We start from the raw sequence: 18653 nt of genomic DNA on the forward strand, positions 1-18653 counted from the left end.
CCCCGTTTCGATGCCAAATTAGACGTTTTAAAAATTCAGTTCTCCCGGTTAAGCTCTACTCATGGGTAGTTACTTTAGAGTCAAATTGTCCACAGGAAAAAGTCAGCGCACTCTGACAACAGCTATGCGGCTTCGCTCAGTGGAAGAAGCAGACGATTCGAAGCACCGCGCCGCTCACCCCACATCGCTCCGGATCCCCGAAACCAGGTTTCCCTGCGAGTGGGGGAGGCGCAAAAGGTGCCCGCCGAATCCATGTTCACAGGCTTCTACCGCCTGTGATTTCTAACGGGTCTCCACCTTCGCCATGGTGGCCAGACCCAGATTTCCACTGAGCTGATTCCTCCAGATCAGAGGAAATCCGCCATTGCCGGGGGCGCCTCCCCGGAAGTCATAGAATCATAGAATCATAGAATCATAGAGTTGGAAGAGACCACAAGGGCCATTGAGTCCAACCCCCTGCCGAGCAGGAAACACCATCAGAGCACTCCTGACATATGGTTGTCAAGCCTCTGCTTAAAGACCTCCAAAGAAGGAGACTCCACTACATTCCTTGGCTCAAATTCCACTGTCGAACAGCTCTTACTGTCAGGAAGTTCTTCCTAATGTTTAGGTGGAATCTTCTTTCTTGTAATTTGGATCCATTGCTCCGTGTCCGCTTCTCTGGAGCAGCAGAAAACAACCTTTCTCCCTCCTCTATGTGACATCCTTTTCTATATTTGAACATGGCTATCATATCACCCCTTAACCTCCTCTTCTCCAGGCTAAACATGCCCAGCTCCCTTAGCCGTTCCTCATAAGGCATCGTTTCCAGGCCTTTGACCATTTTGGTTGCCCTCCTCTGGACACGTTCCAGTTTGTCAGTGTCCTTCTTGAATTGTGGTGCCCAGAACTGGACACAGTACTCCAGGTGAGGTCTGACCAGAGCAGAATACAGTGGCACTATTACTTCCCTTGATCTAGATGCTATACTCCTATTGATGCAGCCCAGAACTGCATTGGCTTTTTTAGCTGCCGCGTCACACTGTTGGCTCATGTCAAGTTTGTGGTCAACCAAGACTCCTAGATCCTTTTCACATGTACTGCTCTCAAGCCAGGTGTCCCCCATCTTGTATTTGTGCCTCTCATTCCCCCCCCAAGTGCAATACTTTACATTTCTCCCTGTTAAAATTCATCTTGTTTGTTTTTGCCCAGTTCTCTAAAAGTATTTTATTAAATTTATAAAATGAAAACTGCATCAGATTGGCATTTTCTTTCATCAGCTTAAACAAGCATCAGAGACTTGACGCAATCCTATGAGTTTCTTCATTCAGATATCACTGAACAAATGATTGTCATGAGAGCACTGAAACTAAATGCTCATTTTATGGGGAAAGAGAAGGCTAATGAGAAATAATGCAGCCAAGATTTGGATCATTAGGTGCAGGTGTCAGCAGGTGCCTCAAAATTAGAAATAATCTGGGAGGGGAGAAGGAGGGGAGAATCTAAACATTGGTCTAACAGCGATTGAGAAGAATGTAGGCAGAAATCTACCGAATTACTTTTACGAGGTTCATAAATAAAATTTTCAAGACAGCTTGTAATTGGCAGTAAAGGAGATTCTAGAATAGAACACGGAACGTTGCTTGACCTTCCCAGTGGGAGAAGTGATAACAGAATCATAAATAGCAGCTAATGCTGGAATACAGTTCAAAGTGTGGGCCATGTACTTGTATTGAATGAACTGGATGTAAATCCAAAAGCATGACAGTTTCAAAAGAGTAGAAAAGCCTACATCTCTATCCAAGCATGGACCTAAATCAACCGTTGTATCCAAGGTGTAAAAAAACGCCCCCAGCATTTTGAGAAGGCATCTGTTGTGCTAGGATTTGTGTAGGGGACCTTTGGTTGCTAAAATACAGCTCCCATCATCCTTGGCCATGCTTGCTGGGACTGATGGGAGTTTTAGTTCATCATTGTCTGGAGGGCCAAAGGTTCCTCATCCCTGCACTAGTAGGGTGACAAGGCACTTTAATCCACTTTGATTGCGGAAACCTAAATTTGTACTCTGCCCTCGAATCTGGTGTGCAAAGCAGCATGGCAGGAATCCAGAAAACTGATAATAAAGTTTAGTTGTGCCTCACAACTAAATTTTGTTGGTGGGATTCAAGTCCAGAACTGCAGATCAAGGCCAGATATAATCTCCTGAGACCGAACCCATGAGATAATCAACAGTCTAAAGATTTGGCAGCCAAGCCAGAACCAGGACAATCATCAGATGAGGCCCATTCCAGCTTTCCAGGATGGTCCGTTATACAGGAAAGCAAATTCTATCAGTAAGGCAAACAACTCTGGTGAGGCAAGCGGGGCTCTAGGAATCAGGGAAGAATGGAGAGTCAGACAAGAACAACCAAGAGGCCTTAACTGACCTTAAAAGCCCTGTATGGCTCAGGATCCCAATAACTTTCAGAGTTCCTCTCCTGATATGAGCCTACCTGGACCCTTCATCTGAGGCTCTCCTCTGGGTGTCCCCAATACACCCAATATTCTCTCCCCAATAAGGTCCACTCCATCACTGACATCTTTTGTGCACCAGCTGAGATCCTATCTCTTCTCCCAGGTGTTTGACAGATCATGATCAATGTTCTCCTCTTTGCTTGATAACTGCTTGCTGATGCTGAAGTTCCGTTGTTTAAGCAGCTCCAGGAGATGTTCCTTGTCCTCCTCTGGCTCCAGCTTTCCGGCAGTAAATCCAGCACCTTCATGGCTAGTCCAGCTCTGTTGACCTCACCACACAAGCTCCCTAAGCCTCACAGTACAGGCTCCTAGCAATCTTTGGCATCACCTTGCCACTGCCAGCCCTTTACTCAGGAACCATACTCTAAAAAATGCTCAAAAACTCCAAAAAATAGTTGGGTCCATAACCTGATGGATAGCGTCTTGCAACCAATCAACAAACAAACAAACAAACAAACAAACACCATGCAGAGTCAAAGGTCCAAAAGGGGGGGACTTTTACTAAAAGGCAAAGGCTTGTTACAAAAAAACTTCAGAAAAAACATCAGACACATGAAGTACAAACGAAAGTAAGAGAGAGCGAGAGAGCAGCTTGCTGAGCACAGGAACTTATCTCTCCTGACTCAGTGTGACCTTGAGATAGTCAAAACAATATTTGCATCAGAAATGAACCTTCTAGAATCTTCCAGAATCTTCTAGCACTTTCCAGTTTTTTCCCTCATGACAAGTTTATGGGTCACTGTAAATGGTTTTACTGCAATGGCTTCTCTTTGTTTCTATGTAAATTCTTTTGGCTGTTAATTTTTGTAAGTTGCTCTGTAGTGAGCAAATAATTAAGTCAAAAAATAATAATGAGCCCCATTCCCCAAGAGTTTGAGAGTTCTGAGGTAAAGCTGGCTGGAGTTTGCCCAGAGAATACTTCTGTCAGATTTCCTCAGGCATGAACAGCAAATTGGAGCAGATTCTTCTGAACTTGCACCCGCTGCCTTGGCCATTTATCTGCTTCTGGACTCAGTTAAAGTTGCACTGGAAATGAAGTGTCTACATACGGTGCCAAATCCATTGTGTTCTTTACAGTTGCTGTGGGAAGATGGAAGGAGAACAAGATTACCTCTGAAATACACATGCTGTCAAGGCTTTCACTCAACACTTGAGTAAACAACTCTTAAAATGCTGTTTTAGGATTGGATATAAAGAGCTCTCTTTGTTGTTGTCATTGTTCTGATTAATTCACATTCAAGGTGAAATTCATATTTACTCAAGGATTGAAGGCAGAGGATATCATAGATATGTGAGAGACGAAGCCCTGTTTATAAGGATTGTAGGACTGGTGTGTGTTTGTTTGTTCCATAAGAATCCAGAATTAATTTACTTCCAAGACTTCTAAAATTGTATGCTAAAACTGCCTGGCTTCTTTAACAAGAATATAAAAAACCTGCAGTGAAAAAATTCCAAGCTATCACCCATCATTTCTTCTGATCCCCGTTTCTGCCTCACAGGTTGCACCTGAAAATATTTGTCTTAAATGCTCAATAAAAATCTAGAAAGAGGAATTTTTTTAAAAAAACATGATAGCATAATAATTATAATACATAATCATAGAAAGCTTTAAATAAACGAGTAGCCTAAAGTTTATTCCATAGTGGAATACAAGGTTCATATTTATACAAATCATATCAAATAATCATGAGTGTTGCCAAATAAACTCATATTTAGTAGCAGTGTGTCCACCATGAGTTTGTTTGGTCATATAAAGTCTGCCTGTAGAGAAGGGCAGGTCATTGGTTTTAATACCTGGCCAGTCACTGAGCTGGGAACAATATCTTCACTTAGTATAATGCAGTTTCCTATGTTCCATGGTGGTTAGGGCTGGTGGGCGCCAGGTTGACTATCCCTGCTCTGGCGTAATAAGGGAACAGATGACAATCTACAGCCTCCCTCCTCCCCCAACACCAGTATACTCAGCACCTCACTCGGTTAGACACTGGCTTCTTTAGGGACTGTTTGCACACACTTTTAAGCATATTTACTGAAGTCCTTTTCTTCTTTGTTCTCCCCCTTCAAGATCATCGTTGGAGAAACTGCAGTGTTTTGCTTACAGATGGCCACGCGGGATTTTGAAAACCAAGAAAAAACAATATTAACCGGAGACTGTTGCTATATAAACCCACTGGTGCGCAGGACTGTCAGATTTCTTGGTAAGACTATCATGCATTCTTTCCAGATCTTCATGTGTCACACAGGCTGTCTACCTGTCAATCATCCATTTTTGTTTAAAGGCATGCGCCCTGACGCAGCACTTGCAAAGCCCTGATGATCAGTGGATTCTCAACGCTTGCAAAGTACTGTGTATAGGGTTTTGCAGCTGATGCCTGCAAACCCATTTAGTCCAGTTGGTTTTTCACCTGCCTCACATGTATATGATGCCCAGTGCAGGGCAGGTGAGTTTGGCTTCGCCAAAACAATTTTGTGGGCCAAATGAGGAGGCCTGGTGGGATGAATTAGGCTTGCCGGTCAGAGGTTCTCTGCTGCTTCCTTTGAGGTTTTTGTGCCCTTTCAGGATGAAATTCTGTTGCTAAATCGTCTACACCAGATTAGTCTTCAAAAACTTCTTACTTTGTTACATCAGACAACCTAGAATTTAAGAACTCTTACATTATTATTGATGGGACGTGGGTGACGCTGTGGGTTAAACCACTGAGCCTAGGACTTGCCAATCAGAAGGTCAGCACTTCGAATCCCTGTGACGGGGTGAGCTCCCGTTGCTCGGTCCCTGCTCCTGTCAACCTAGCAGTTCGAAAGCACATCAAGTGCAAGTAGATAAATAGGTACCACTCCGGCGGGAAGGTAAACGGCGTTTCCGTGCACTGCTCTGGTTTGCCAGAAGCGGCTTAGTCATGCTGGCCACGTGACCCGGAAGCTGTATGCCGGCTCCCTTGGCCAGTAAAGTGAGATGAGTGCCGCAACCCCAGAGTTGGTCATGACTGGACCTAATGGTCAGGGGTCTCTTTACCTTTTTACATTATTATTAGTGAGCACCATGTGCAAAGACATGGTCAGCCTTACTTGCAGATTTGTCCTGTTCTCTTGAGATGCCCACTAGAGTGATGTAAAGCAAAGACAATGCCAGTCTTCACCCTAGATCATGGTTTTCCAAACTTGGGCCTCCAGTTTTTGGACTACAACTCCCATCATCCCTAGCTAGCAGGACCAGTGGTCAGGGATGATGGGAACTGTAGTTCAAAAAACAGCTGGATACCCTGGTTTGGCAAAACTTTCCCTAAATGGTGGTTTTTGCCAACCTGTTACTCACCAGATGTTTTGGACTACAACTCCCACCAGTCACCCAAAATCTCTGGAAAGCAACAACCTAGTGAAGAATGACCTATGGTAATACTTTCCCCTCACGTTAATATTCATCTTGAATAGCAAATAAATAAATAAAAACAGGATGTTGCACACCATAGTCCTACAAATCCCAAAACATAAAAATATGCAACAGTGAAAAGGAATCCCTACAAAAAGTGTAATTTTGAGGCATCTGAGAGAATGTTTTTTGTTGTTGTTCCTGAAAACCTTTTCAGAATATTTTCAAAGAGAGGCAGTGATTTTCAACTTGGTATTCCCAAACAGATTTCTAAGGAACTTGATGAAACCCCCCTGAAAGAATTCGTCACATGATAACGCATCTGCTTTTTCTTTTCAGTAATGAGATGAATGCATCTGTACTTGATGAACAATAAAGACCCATGGCCTAATACATGCAGCTTTGATAATAAAAGATTCAAAATAAACATTCCTCAGTTTTGCTAACGTTTGGTGGGAGGAAGGACAAAAACACACCTAATGATGGACCTGATTCCTCTAAGGGAAATGATTACCAACATTTCCCCCATTTCATCTATTTCCCCAAGCTTTCTTTGCCTTGCAGAGATTCTAGGACTTTATGTAAGCTATGCTAAAAAGAAAAAGTTCTCTCTCAGGTAAAGGGACCCCTGACCATTAGGTCCAGTCGTGGCCAACTCTGGGGTTGCGGCACTCATCTCGCTTTATTGGCCAAGGGAGCCGGACTAACCTGCTTTCTGGCAAACCAGAGCAGCGCACGGAAACGCCGTTTACCTTCCCACCGGAGTGGTACCTATTTATCTACTTGCACTTTGACATGCCTTCAAACTGCTAGGTTGGCAGGAGCAGGGACCGAGCAACGGGAGCTCACCCTGTCGTGGGGATTCGAACCACGACCTTCTGATTGGCAAGTCCTAGGCTCTGTGGTTCAACCCACAGCGCCACCCGCGTCCCTTCTAACTAGCTAGCACAATGCAAATATACAATACTTCCAACAATACCCAAAATAGATCTTCTTTCTTCTTTGGCGATCACTCGTAACCGAGCAAGATTGTCTTCCATAAACACGGTTTTAACAATGAGTCCGTAAGTGACTGTGGAGGCCAATTCTGGATCCACACGTCCTTCCACGGTGGGGACATTGGTTTCCGGGCAGGAGTTGATCATGGTGTGGATTTGCCAAGCGTGCCTTCCTCTTAGCACGTTTCTCCTTTGCGTCTTGAGTTTGAGCATCTTCAAAGCCCATGACACCTTCGGTAAAGGCTGTTCTCCAACTGGAGTGCTCGCAGGCCAGTTTTTCCCAGTTGTCAGTGATTATTGACCCGACTAAGGCTTTCGACATTGTAAATCGTAATGCCCTGTGGATTGTCCTTCTGAAAATTGGCTGCCCAGATAAATTTGTAAACATCATTCAGCTCCTCCATGATAACATGACAGCAACCATCGCAGATAACAATGTCTCTCAAAGTGAACCATTCACAGTGGGATCAGGTGTTAAACAGGGTTGTGTTATTGCCCCAACTCTATTCATTATTTTCATTGCCATGATCCTACACTTTGTCGAAGGGAAACTCCCCACTGGAGTAGAAATCATATATCGAACATATGGAAAGCTCTTCAATCTGAGCAGGCTGAGTAAGCGTAAGGTTACCAGTTACAAGTAGGTAGCCGTGTTGGTCTGCCATAGTCGAAACAAAATAAAAAAATTCCTTCCAGTAGCACCTTAGAGACCAACTAAGTTTGTTCTTGGTATGAGCTTTCGTGTGCATGCAAGAAGAAGAAGTGTGCATGCACACGAAAGCTCATACCAATAACAAACTTAGTTGGTCTCTAAGGTGCTACTGGAAGGAATTTTTTTATTTTGTTTCAGGTAAGGTTACTGTAACTTCCATCATAGAGTTTCAGTATGCTGATGACAATGTAGTGTTCACACGCTCAGAGGATGACCTCCAAACCATCCTAAATACCCAAACTATATATTAGCATCGTTATTGCTCATGCATTCTGGATGGTATTTTAATGGAGAAATTGCCATTGCTGTTTGAAGTAACGTTTGGTCAGCATTCCAGATTATGAACTCTTCCTTTTCCTCTTCCTTTTCTCCAGGCATTTATGCATTTGGACTTTTTGCAACGGACATCTTTGTAAATGCCGGACAAGTGGTGACTGGGAATCTTGCGCCACATTTTATTGCACTTTGCAAACCCAACTACACCGCTCTTGGATGCCAGCAATTTACGCAGTTCATCAGTGGTGCAGAGGCTTGCTCTGGAAACCCAGATCTTATCATGAAAGCCAGAAAAACATTTCCTTCCAAAGAGGCAGCTCTGAGTATATATGCAGCGACATATTTGGCCGTAAGTAAAGTAGACAGCCTCATTCTGTGATGCCTCGGCTGCTTCTTGAGCAACTACTGTATCTTGTTCTTCCTAGTTTATTTAAACTTGCTATGCCTTAACACACATGCCTCATGGGTCAGTGTCAGGGGTGTACTGTGGGAGGTGCCAGGGGAGCCGTGGCCTTGGGTGCACAATTGGGGGGGCGTGAACACAGCGCCCCCCAGCACAGCCTGGACCAATGCTCCTCTCTCAGTTGGCTGGCTGGGCTGCCCATTGCTCGGGTGGGCAGCTGGCTCAGTGCAGCCCTATTTTGCTCTTATGGGGGCAGGCAGTGAGGGTTGGGCTGCTACCCTCCTGGCACATGCACCCACTCGCCCCAGGACACAGCAACCAACACTACGCCACTGGTCAGTTTTGCATTTCTTAAAAGTATGAAGACGCGGGTGGCGCTGTGGGTTAAACCACAGAGCCTAGGACCTGCCAATCAGAAGGCTGGCGGTTTGAATCCCCGCGACGGGGTGAGCTCCCTTTGCTTGGTCCCAGCTCCTGCCTACCTAGCAGTTTGAAAGCACATCAAAGTGCAAGTAGATAAATAGGTACCGCTCCAGCGGGAAGGTAAACGCCATTTCCGTTCTCCAGAAGCGGCTTAGTCATGCTGGCCACATGACCCGGAAGCTGTACACTGGCTCCCTTGGCCAATAAAGCAAGATGAGCGCCACAACCCCAGAGTCGGCCATGACTGGACCTAATGGTCAGGGTTCCCTTTAGCTTTAGCTTTAAAAGTATGAAATGCCTCTGGTTTTTTTTACCATGTGCAGGTGTTTGAAACAAGGGATTTTGGAGGGGGATGGGGAGAACAGATCATGGGGACCTGCCTCACCCCTCCTGTATCGGCACATTAGAGTGTTTTGTTTGGCATTGCAGCCCGTGAGAAGGGTAGAGTTCAACCTGTTTAGGCCAGGGATGGGCACAAGAAGCTGGGATAGCTCAGTTGGTAGAGCACGAGACTCTTAATCTCAGCGTCATGGGTTTGAGCCCTGTGTTGAGCAAAATGATGGCAGAGGGTTGGAGTAAATGAACCTTGTGGTCCCAGATTGTGTACAGGTCTGCTCTAGATGAGGGATGCCTTCTATATATGTTTTGGAATACAATTCCCATCATTCCTGACCATTGGCCAAGCTGGCTGGGCCGATGGGAGTTGTAGTCCATGATACCTGGTGGACACAGCAGTGACTACCCCTCATCTAGAGCATGTCTGCAGACAAACTGGGACCCACCAGCCATGGCAACAGCTCCAAGAAGTGTTTCAGAGTTAAAATGTTAAAATGGCTGTACGATTGAAATGTATATAACTGAAAATCATAAATATATTATTATTATTATTATTATTATTATTATTATTATTATTATTATTATTAAAATGAAGTGTTTCAGAGTGTGGGGCGGGTCTGGGATAGTTCCAGGCAAATGCAAGACTCTTACCGTTTTGGACGCACTTAGCATTCCACCTAGGTTCATTTGTTCTTCAGATGGACTAAAATAATTAACCAAAATACCCAAGGACCGATCTGAGAAATGCACCCACTGTCAGATTGCGTTTGTCCCCAGATTAAGCAAGGGCATGTTTTAACCTATCAAATGGAATTTTCCTCCAGCTTCCCCATTAATGTTGGCACTGGAGTAGCAAAGAATAAGGTTGGGGGGAAAGCTAATTTCATGCTGCTTTCCCTAGTTTCTGCTGGCCTGGTTTTATGTGGAGTCCCAGCCACAATCTAAGTCTTCCACATGAGTGAAAAATAGGCCTTGGGAGGGCAATTTGACAACACTGATGTTGACATCTTTGGGTCTTTTTCAGCAGCCAGAAGAGCACGATCACATGTCAGGGACTCTCATATGTACTTTATTTAGGTTTGTAGGTTGCGAGTTGTACATTTGAATCAATTAGGAAATAAATGATGGAAAGCAGGCAAGGAGAAAAATTCCAGGCATGCTGACACAGTTCTGGGTAGGGAGCGAAACTGAAGCAATATCGAATGCCTCATTAAAATGAGTTAAAATCAAGTGTAACAAGAAACAACATAGCAAAAACTAAATAGTCTAGCTCTCAAAATGCCCTTTATACAAGACTACCTGTGCCGCTGCAACCGCGTTTATCTTGTCAAACTGTTTCCCTTACACTCAACAGCTTTCTCTGCTGATTATTTCAGGAATAATTCTACGGTGGAAACATTTTCCTTTTCCTGAGATCAAGTACAAATAAGAAATGAGTCAGATCTCACACAAAGCAGGCTGTGTCACACATTCTTTTGTGGCCCAAAGTCTTTTCACAAATTCTTGGGTGTATGCCAACTAGAAATATTAAGAATTAAGATGGGAGGGAGAGAAATACCAAAAGCATAAGGAAGAGAAATACTCTTTGGTTATTTCCCATAGTGTATTCTCTAATTGTTGTTTTTTTTAATAAAAAAAAGACTGAAACTTATATAAAAGCTACTTAAAAATAGTTTCAGCTTTCAAAAAGTTACTGGCATGCACTTCAGCACTTTTGCTGCAATTTCAGTGCCAGTAAAGTTTCAGATTTTTGTCTTTACTAGAAATACAACCTGCCTCATATCCACCAGGAGTCATGTGTGGTGAGTCCAATTCTGTGAATTCCCCTCCCAGCTGAGATCAATCATCTCTCCCTTGCTCCCCCAATTGAAGTTTATTATTAATTATATTTGCATAATGCCCTTCATCTGAAGTTAACAGGGTAATTCACAATATAAAGATTTTTTTATGTAAAATAATTTTAAGTAAAATGAAGTCTGCTTTTCTGTTGGATCCCATTGGTATGTCTTCTGTAATCCCTGTTGCAAACTCAGTGGTGTATAAATTATATAAAGAACAAAGTGCATACAAGTGACTTAGAAAAAACAAATCTGTTAGCATCTAAAGCCTTGGTCAAACAGCCTGCACAACTTACAGTTCACGAGTCTAAAGGTAGTCACAAAGTATGGACTTGAGGAACTTCCTGGTTTTTTTACTTCCTGCCAAGCACGCAGTAGTCACCAAGACATGGGAGGCTACATATTTGGGTAATGAATTATGTCCTGTCTTTGGAGATTTGGAACAGGGAGTGGGATACTGCCATGGTTGCAGCGGGGCAACAGGTGGACCCGGTAATAATAATAATAATAATAATAATAATAATAATAATAATAATAATTTATTATTTGTACCCCGCCCATTTGGCTGGGTTTCTCCAACAAAGATTAAAAATACATTAAAAACATTCCTGAACAAGGCTGCCTTCAGACGTCTTCTAAATGTCAGATAGTTGTTTATCTCTTTGACATCTGACGGGAGGACGTTCCACAGAGCAGGTGCCACTACCGAAAAGGCCCTCTGCCTGGTTCCCTGTATCTTTGCTTCTCGCAATGAGGGAACTGCCAGAAGGCCCTCAGCGCTGGACCTCAGCATCCAGGCAGAACAATGGGGGTGGAGATGCTTCTTCAGGTATACTGGGCCGAGGCCATTTAGGGCTTTAAAGGTCAACACCAACACTTTGAAATGTGCTCGGAAACGTACTAGGAGCCAATGTAGGTCTTTCAAGGCTGGTGTTATGTGGTCTCGGTGGCCGTCACCAGTCTAGCTGCCGCTTTCTGGATTAATTGCAGTTTCCGGGTCACCTTCAAAGGTAGCCCCACATAGAGCGCATTGCAGTAGTCCAAGCGGGAGATAACCAGAGCATGCACCATTCTGGCAGGTAGGGTCTCAGCCTGTGTACCAGGTGGAGCTGGTAGACAGCTGCCCTGGACACAGAATTGACCTGCACCTCCATGGACAGCTGTGAGTCCAAAATGACTCCCATGCTGTGCACCTGGTCCTTCAGGGGCACAGTTACCCCATTCAGGACCAGGGTGTCCTCCACACCAGCCTGCCCCCTGTCCCCCAGCCCCCAGGCTGGCAGAGGAGGGTAGGGGTGGCGTGGCTCACCTGGCTTCTCAGCTGTTGCCATTAACTGAGAGGAGAGAGGCACTAGGCTGGTTGGTGCAATGCAGGTGCTGTGTTAAGAGTGTCCAATGGGCTCCTGTGCTGACCTGGCACTGCAGATTCTGCAGCAGTTTCTTCACCACATTGATTCCCTCTGGGGCATCCAGGTAAATAGCAGTGCCCCACCAGCTGCGGCTGGGTATGCCAGTTGGCATACGTGAATAGGGAGCAGGGAAATAACTTGGGTATCATCCAGGACTACTTCACCAGCCCACCAGAAACATCCAGCGGGGGTGGGTGGGCAGGACTATGGAACTTGAAGACCAGCATAGAGTCAAATTAATTTGAAACCCATTATCATTATTATTACCGTATTTTTCTGTGTATAAGACTAGTCCCCCCCAAAAATGTCAAAAATTAGGGGGCGTCTTGTACATGGATACATCTTCCCCCATTTTCTTAAATCTGAGTCCCCCAAAATAGGGGTTGTCTTATACATGGGGGCATCTTATAGACGGAAAAATACAGTTATTTGTTACATTTGAATGCCACCCTTTATCTGAAGATCACAACGTAGTTCACAACATAAAAATCGAAAACAAAATACATAATACATAAATACATTATAAAAACAAAAACAAGCCAATAACCCGCCTTCCACGATCCAACACATGAGTACTTGCTGAGTTCAATAGGACTGACTACCTAAGTGGGCGTCTAGGTTTTAAGATACAGATAATCATTAAGGCATCTTAATGATGCTTCATCCCCTTAATCATCTAAACCAGGAAAAACCATTTAGGCTAGTGACCAGCTTACATTGGCTAATTCCATAAGTTCAATAACTGTTGAGTGAAGAAACATTGCATGCTGTGTTAGGATCCAACAGTGACCTTATGAAGTGACCTTGCATATGGGTACTGTGGGTTGGGAATATGGTGCCTCTGATCTCCTAAACAACAACAGTGTAAGCATGGCCTTTTAGGCTGCTGGAGGCTGGGATTGAACAATGGAGAACAATGGAGAATGGTAGCCACTGTAATGAGTAGCGTTTTGGACATGGACTTGGGAGGTCAGGGTCAGACATCTGAAACTTGTAGGACAGATGGAGAACACATAGTCCTCCAGATGTTCCTCACCTGCATAACAAACAACATTTAGAGGGACGCAGGTTTTGGGCCACCACCTTCCACCTTAGCATTTCTCATGGTGGTTGTGAGGAGATGAAATGGTGAAAACTCAGGAAAGCAGCCCTGACCTCCTTGGTGGATGGGTGAGGCAGAAAAGTACACAAATATCCAATTTTACTCACGTTCAGTTCTATGCATTCTGCACTCTTAACTGAGAGGAGTAGCCAATGTTATGTCTCACACCATTATGCCCATGTTAATTATCTCCAGGGTATCTTCTAGCTTTTAAATATGTTAGCATACTGTTTTATTAACAATAGGCTCCCTTTTTTCGCCACTGTTTAGTGTGGGTTGATGCTGCTATGACAACTTGGGACTTTCTCTCCTGCTGGATATGCAGCCTTCTACCAACAGCTTTTATATTGCCTGTTTGGAAAACTTCGTGGTTATTTATTTTGTACTTTTGTTGTTTTTTTAACCAAGAATCTCCCAGGAAAGATGGGAATGTTGTGGAAGTTTAGGAAATTGCCTCCTTACCTTCTCTCATGTGTAAAACACTCTAAATCAATTTATTTTGCACAGTTGGACACACTAGCAAAATAAATACACTATGGGGGGAAATCAAATTGGATATCATCATTTATGAAGAGTTTTATCCCCTCTACTTTTGCTACTTTCCAATGTGATACAATTTGTTCTGTTAGGGATGTTGGAATTGGCATCAGCTTGTAAATCTGTTTCAGTAAACACTACTTGTCTCATACTTCATTTTCAACAGAAACCCAAAAGCCAAGTACAGTCATAACCCTTCACTATGGCTAGTGATAATCTTGGTATGTTGGTTAAGACGCCCAACACCCAGTGGCTAAGTGATGAGATTTGGCTTTCCTTGGAGAACAATGAGCCCAGCAATTGCCACCTCCGGGCATTTCCTGGAGTGTATACATGTCTTCAAGCTTGGGGAGGTGGCAGGGGAAAGAGTCCTTTTTCCAAGGGCAAAATGGTGTTGGAATGGAGGAACTTGGCAAAGGTGTTGATTTTATATGATTCATAAAGCTAGGTATATTCCCTGAGCTGTCAAATCGAAAGGATACATTCAGGCATAATATTTGTAACAGTTAACAACTTTAAAGATGTGCCCTCCCCCCTGCAATTTTCGTAACAGTTTGGTTCTGTTATTGTTTGTATGTTCATGTGTTATCTTGTAGATATATGGTAAAATAAAATAAATAAAGGAACAACCAGGCCAGCATGGAAAGGTCGGCGAGAGGGCCATTTTGGGTTTGGTGGGCCACAGGTTGTAGCAAGCTTGCCCTTGACACATTCCTTGCAAATAGGGCTGCTGGCTTTCACTTTGGTGATCGTGCTGGTCCTTTTGGTAGCTCTCAGGTAGGATGAAAGGATCCACCCACTGCATCATTTGCAATGACTTAGGCCACCTTCTCCCCTGGGCCCCCACGTCTCATTCACACAGGTTGAGAGATGGGAGAGAAGGGGAAGGAACTGTTAAGGCTGCGATTTCTCCAAGCTAGTCTCTTGTCTTCAGGCCATGCCCTTCCTCAGCCCCGCTTCCTTAGATGTTTTTGCCTTGGCTGGAAGGCGTGCTTGAACTCTTGACAATGCTTCTTGTTTCCCTGGATGGATGATGGGGTGTGTGACTGTGTGCAGAAACTACTGTGCAAAGGTAAAATTTACATTCCTTTACCCGCCTACTTTTCTTTCTGGTCCCACCCACTACAGCGGTACCTCGGGTTAAGAACTTAATTCATTCTGGAGGTCAGTTCTTAACCTGAATGTTCTTAACCTGAAGCACCACTTTAGCTAATGGGGCCTCCCGCTGCTGCCACACTGCTGGAGCACGATTTCTGTTCTCATCCTGAAACAAAGTTCTTAACCTGAGGGACTGTTTCTGGGTTAGCGGAGTCTGTAACCTGAAGCATCTGTAACCTGAAGCGTCTGTAACCTGAGGTACTACCATATTGGCATTTGGCCCTCAGAAGGTTGGCCAGAAGGGAATGTGGCCCTTGGTTCCCCATCCCTAAATTTAGGGCGGCAGAAGGAAGGAGCCACAACTGCAGACCCTCTTCCTGTTAGAGCAGGGGTGTCAAACTCAAATTCATTGGGGGCTACATCAGCAGTTTGTCACATCACAGGATGGCATGCGCTCAATATAAAAACAAGTGGAGGTTTCCTGAATGCATGTAAAGTGGAGGTTTCCTGTGTAGAACGGCCGGTGCTGCTAGAGGGCAGGCATTTTCTGGCTTGTAGGCTGCCGCGCATGTGCTGAAGAGGCGGCTTTCTTGTGTCCAAAAAAAAAAAAAAAAAAGTGAGAATAAAAGGTGAAGGCTGGCGGCTGGCGGCCGGCGGCCGGTGGCGGCTACACGGGCCACATGATGAGGTTGGGCGAGCCGGATTTGGCCCGCGGGCCTTGTGTTTGACACCCGTGTGTTAGAGCATTGTAAGGAGCAGAAAGAAGGTCCAGGTTGACACCTGAGATTCCTACTTCTAATTTGACTCTGTTTTAATAACACGATGAAAGGGAACAGGACACATGGACACACACATTGTTTCCCCCTTCCCTACCAGTTCTGCTTGTTGCTCGCATTCTTTGATAAAGGAGCAAGACTCCTTGACCTATTAACTGCTTTTTTGACTATGAAAAATGGCCAAGGCTGTGATTCTGGACAAGAGCAGAAGGCGCGACACTAATTGGCTAACACCGCTGAGCGATTGATCTCCTGCCCTCCAATTCCAGTTGTGCATGAAGTCCTTCTGCATACTTCCCCTCATCTCACATATGTGTGGGGGCACTGCAGGAGGCTGCAGTTTCAGCGGTATGATGGTGACGCTGCTTTCTCCCTCGCTTCCAGATGGCACAGTCTTTCAGCTCACCCCCCCCCCCCACCTCTCTGCTTCCCAACGGCTTGCTCTGAGGCTGGGTGATGAATAGCTGCTGGCTGAATATCAATGCAAACAAGGAGGAGGTGGTCCCGTAGAAAACATTTGGAGGAAATGCCATTGTGGGGACTGCTTGGAAGTCGGGCTATACATTAAAGATAGATACGATAGATGATAGATAGATAGATAGATATAGATAGATAGATGGTAGATGATATAGATAGATGATAGATAGATAGATAGATAGATAGATAGATAGATAGATAGATAGATAGATGATATAGATAGATAGATAGATAGATAGATAGATAGATGATAGATAGATAGATAGATAGATAGATAGATAGATAGATAGATAGATAGATAGATGATATAGATAGATAGATAGATAGATAGATAGATAGATAGATAGATAGATAGATAGACAGATGATATAGATAGATGATAGATATAGATGATAGATAGATAGATAGATGATAGATAGATAGATAGATAGATAGATAGATGATATAGATAGATGATATAGATAGATGACAGATATAGATGATAGATAGATAGATGATTAGATGATAGATATAGGCATTTTACTTGCTTTACAGTGGTACCTCGGGTTACATACGCTTCAGGTTACAGACTCTGCTAACCCAGAAATAGTACCTCGGGTTAAGAACTTTGCTTCAGGATGAGAACAGAAATCATGCTTCGGCGGCACGGCAGCAGCAGGAGGCCCCATTAGTTAAAGTGGTACTTCAGGTTAAGAACAGTTTCAGGTTAAGAACGGACCTCTGGAACGAATTAAGTACTTAACCCGAGGTACCACTGTAATTGGTTTTCCCTCTGCCTAAATTCATACCTGTTTCCAGTTAAGCCAAGCTGGAGTTGAAAAGGTCTTGCATTTTTTTCAGGTAACAAGTGATAATTAAAAGATTCCCCCCCCCCAAACTCTATGGAAGGGCTATAGCTCAGTGACACAGCATCTGGTTTGCATGTAGAAGAACCAGGTCTAATCTCCAGGTCTGGTTGGAAAACAACCCTGTCTGAAACCCCAGAGAGTCACTGCCAGTCAGTGTGGACTATACAGAGCAAGATAGCGCAGTCATCTGACTTGGTATAAGTCAACGTCCTATGTTCCTGTGTTGTGGTTACAGGTTGTCTCCATGTCTAGCAAGTTCAGATAGAGCCTCAATACTTCATCCCACGACATACTTCCCAAAGCCAATCAGTTGTATACGCAGGAGCCATGTTTGCTGCATACCAGCAAACTGTATCTGCACAAATAAAGTGTTCTTCTAAGAATACCAGTTGCTGGGGATCACAAGTGCGAAGAGTGCTATTGCACTCAGGTCTTGCTTGCGAGCTTCCCATTGGCATATGCTTAGTCATTGTGACAACACTTTGCTTGACTAGATGGGCCTTTGACCCAATCCAGCGGGGGCGGCTCTTCCTGTATTCTTCAGAAAATACCCAAATAGTACTGCTGCACAAAATGTGAATCTCAGACCTCAGTGCAACCCTGCCCTACAACCATGTCAGCTTTGTTCAGTGAAGATCTTTGTACCCACATAAAGCTTTGGATGGGGGAAAGGAATGGAAGAAATTTGAGGTTATCCTTTGAGGGTTCGTTTCCTTATGGCTATAGCCTGGTGGACACGTAATGCTAAACCACAGTTTAGCCTTTTAAGCGTAAGCTCATGTGTTTACCCTTCCCCTTGTCCTGCATGCCTGCAAGGAGCCTGAAAGCTTTGTCTTCAATTTTCAACTAACCATAGTTACTGGTTATTTGACAACTGTGGTTAGGGTTAACTATGGTTTAGGAAAACTAGCCAGAATCATTAACCACAATTTGAGGTCTGTTGGTTTCCCTAAACTAGGCACATCCTTGGATTTAGAGGTCACCCCCAGCTGTTACCATGATTTCTCCCCTGATGCTACACTGCCTGCTTTGTTTGGCAGCCATGCGCTCCTCCAGGGCTGGGAGAGCTGGCCAGGCCTGTTGATGATTTAAAAATGGAGCCTGAAGGGAGTGGGAAAGCAATTACACTCTGTAGTCGCATACTATAGTTCCCTTTCCACTTATTGTCAGGAGTTCAGCTTACACTCCAGTAGGACCCTGGCAGAGACACATGCCCTACTGGCATATTCCCTCCCTCCTGGTCGATTGCTCGGGAGCTTCATAAGCTTTCTATAGCCCAAACATCACAGCGACCGATGCCAACCGACACCGGCACACTTAGGGATCTGCTGAGTTTGCACATCATGCGAGTGACAGACCTCAGCAACTCAGCATTTTGGCTAATCTACTTTATTTACACATGGAGCACTGCAACATGGCTCCCCCTCTCTCTAGCATCAGACAGCAAAGAGAAAAAGAACAAAGGACAATAGTCCCACTTCACAGAACACAGTAACACAAACATCCTGTCTCCGTCACTTCCCACTCTGTGGAGTCAAAACATATACCGTCATGTGATAG

General features: G+C 44.3%; 1 protein-coding gene and 1 long non-coding RNA gene across 2 annotated transcripts in view; one reads left to right on the plus strand and one right to left on the minus strand.

Moving 5' to 3' along the window:
* PLPPR5 (phospholipid phosphatase related 5) overlaps window positions 1–18653 on the plus strand; it is a 93678-nt gene that overhangs the window by 37434 nt on the left and 37591 nt on the right. The window contains exons 2-3 of the mRNA XM_083511229.1: window positions 4559–4691; window positions 7945–8195. Of these exons, the coding sequence (XP_083367355.1) occupies window positions 4559–4691; window positions 7945–8195 (384 nt within the window). The remainder of the gene's footprint in view (window positions 1–4558; window positions 4692–7944; window positions 8196–18653) is intronic.
* The window catches only part of LOC310710392, a 28434-nt gene continuing 12824 nt past the window's right edge, over window positions 3044–18653 (minus strand). Inside the window, exon 3 of the long non-coding RNA XR_014528029.1 lies at window positions 3044–3573. This is a non-coding gene — a long non-coding RNA (uncharacterized lncRNA). The remainder of the gene's footprint in view (window positions 3574–18653) is intronic.

Source organism: Podarcis liolepis (genome assembly GCF_965112155.1).
Source record: "Podarcis liolepis genome assembly, chromosome: 6".
NCBI classification, from domain to species: Eukaryota; Metazoa; Chordata; class Lepidosauria; order Squamata; family Lacertidae; genus Podarcis; species Podarcis liolepis.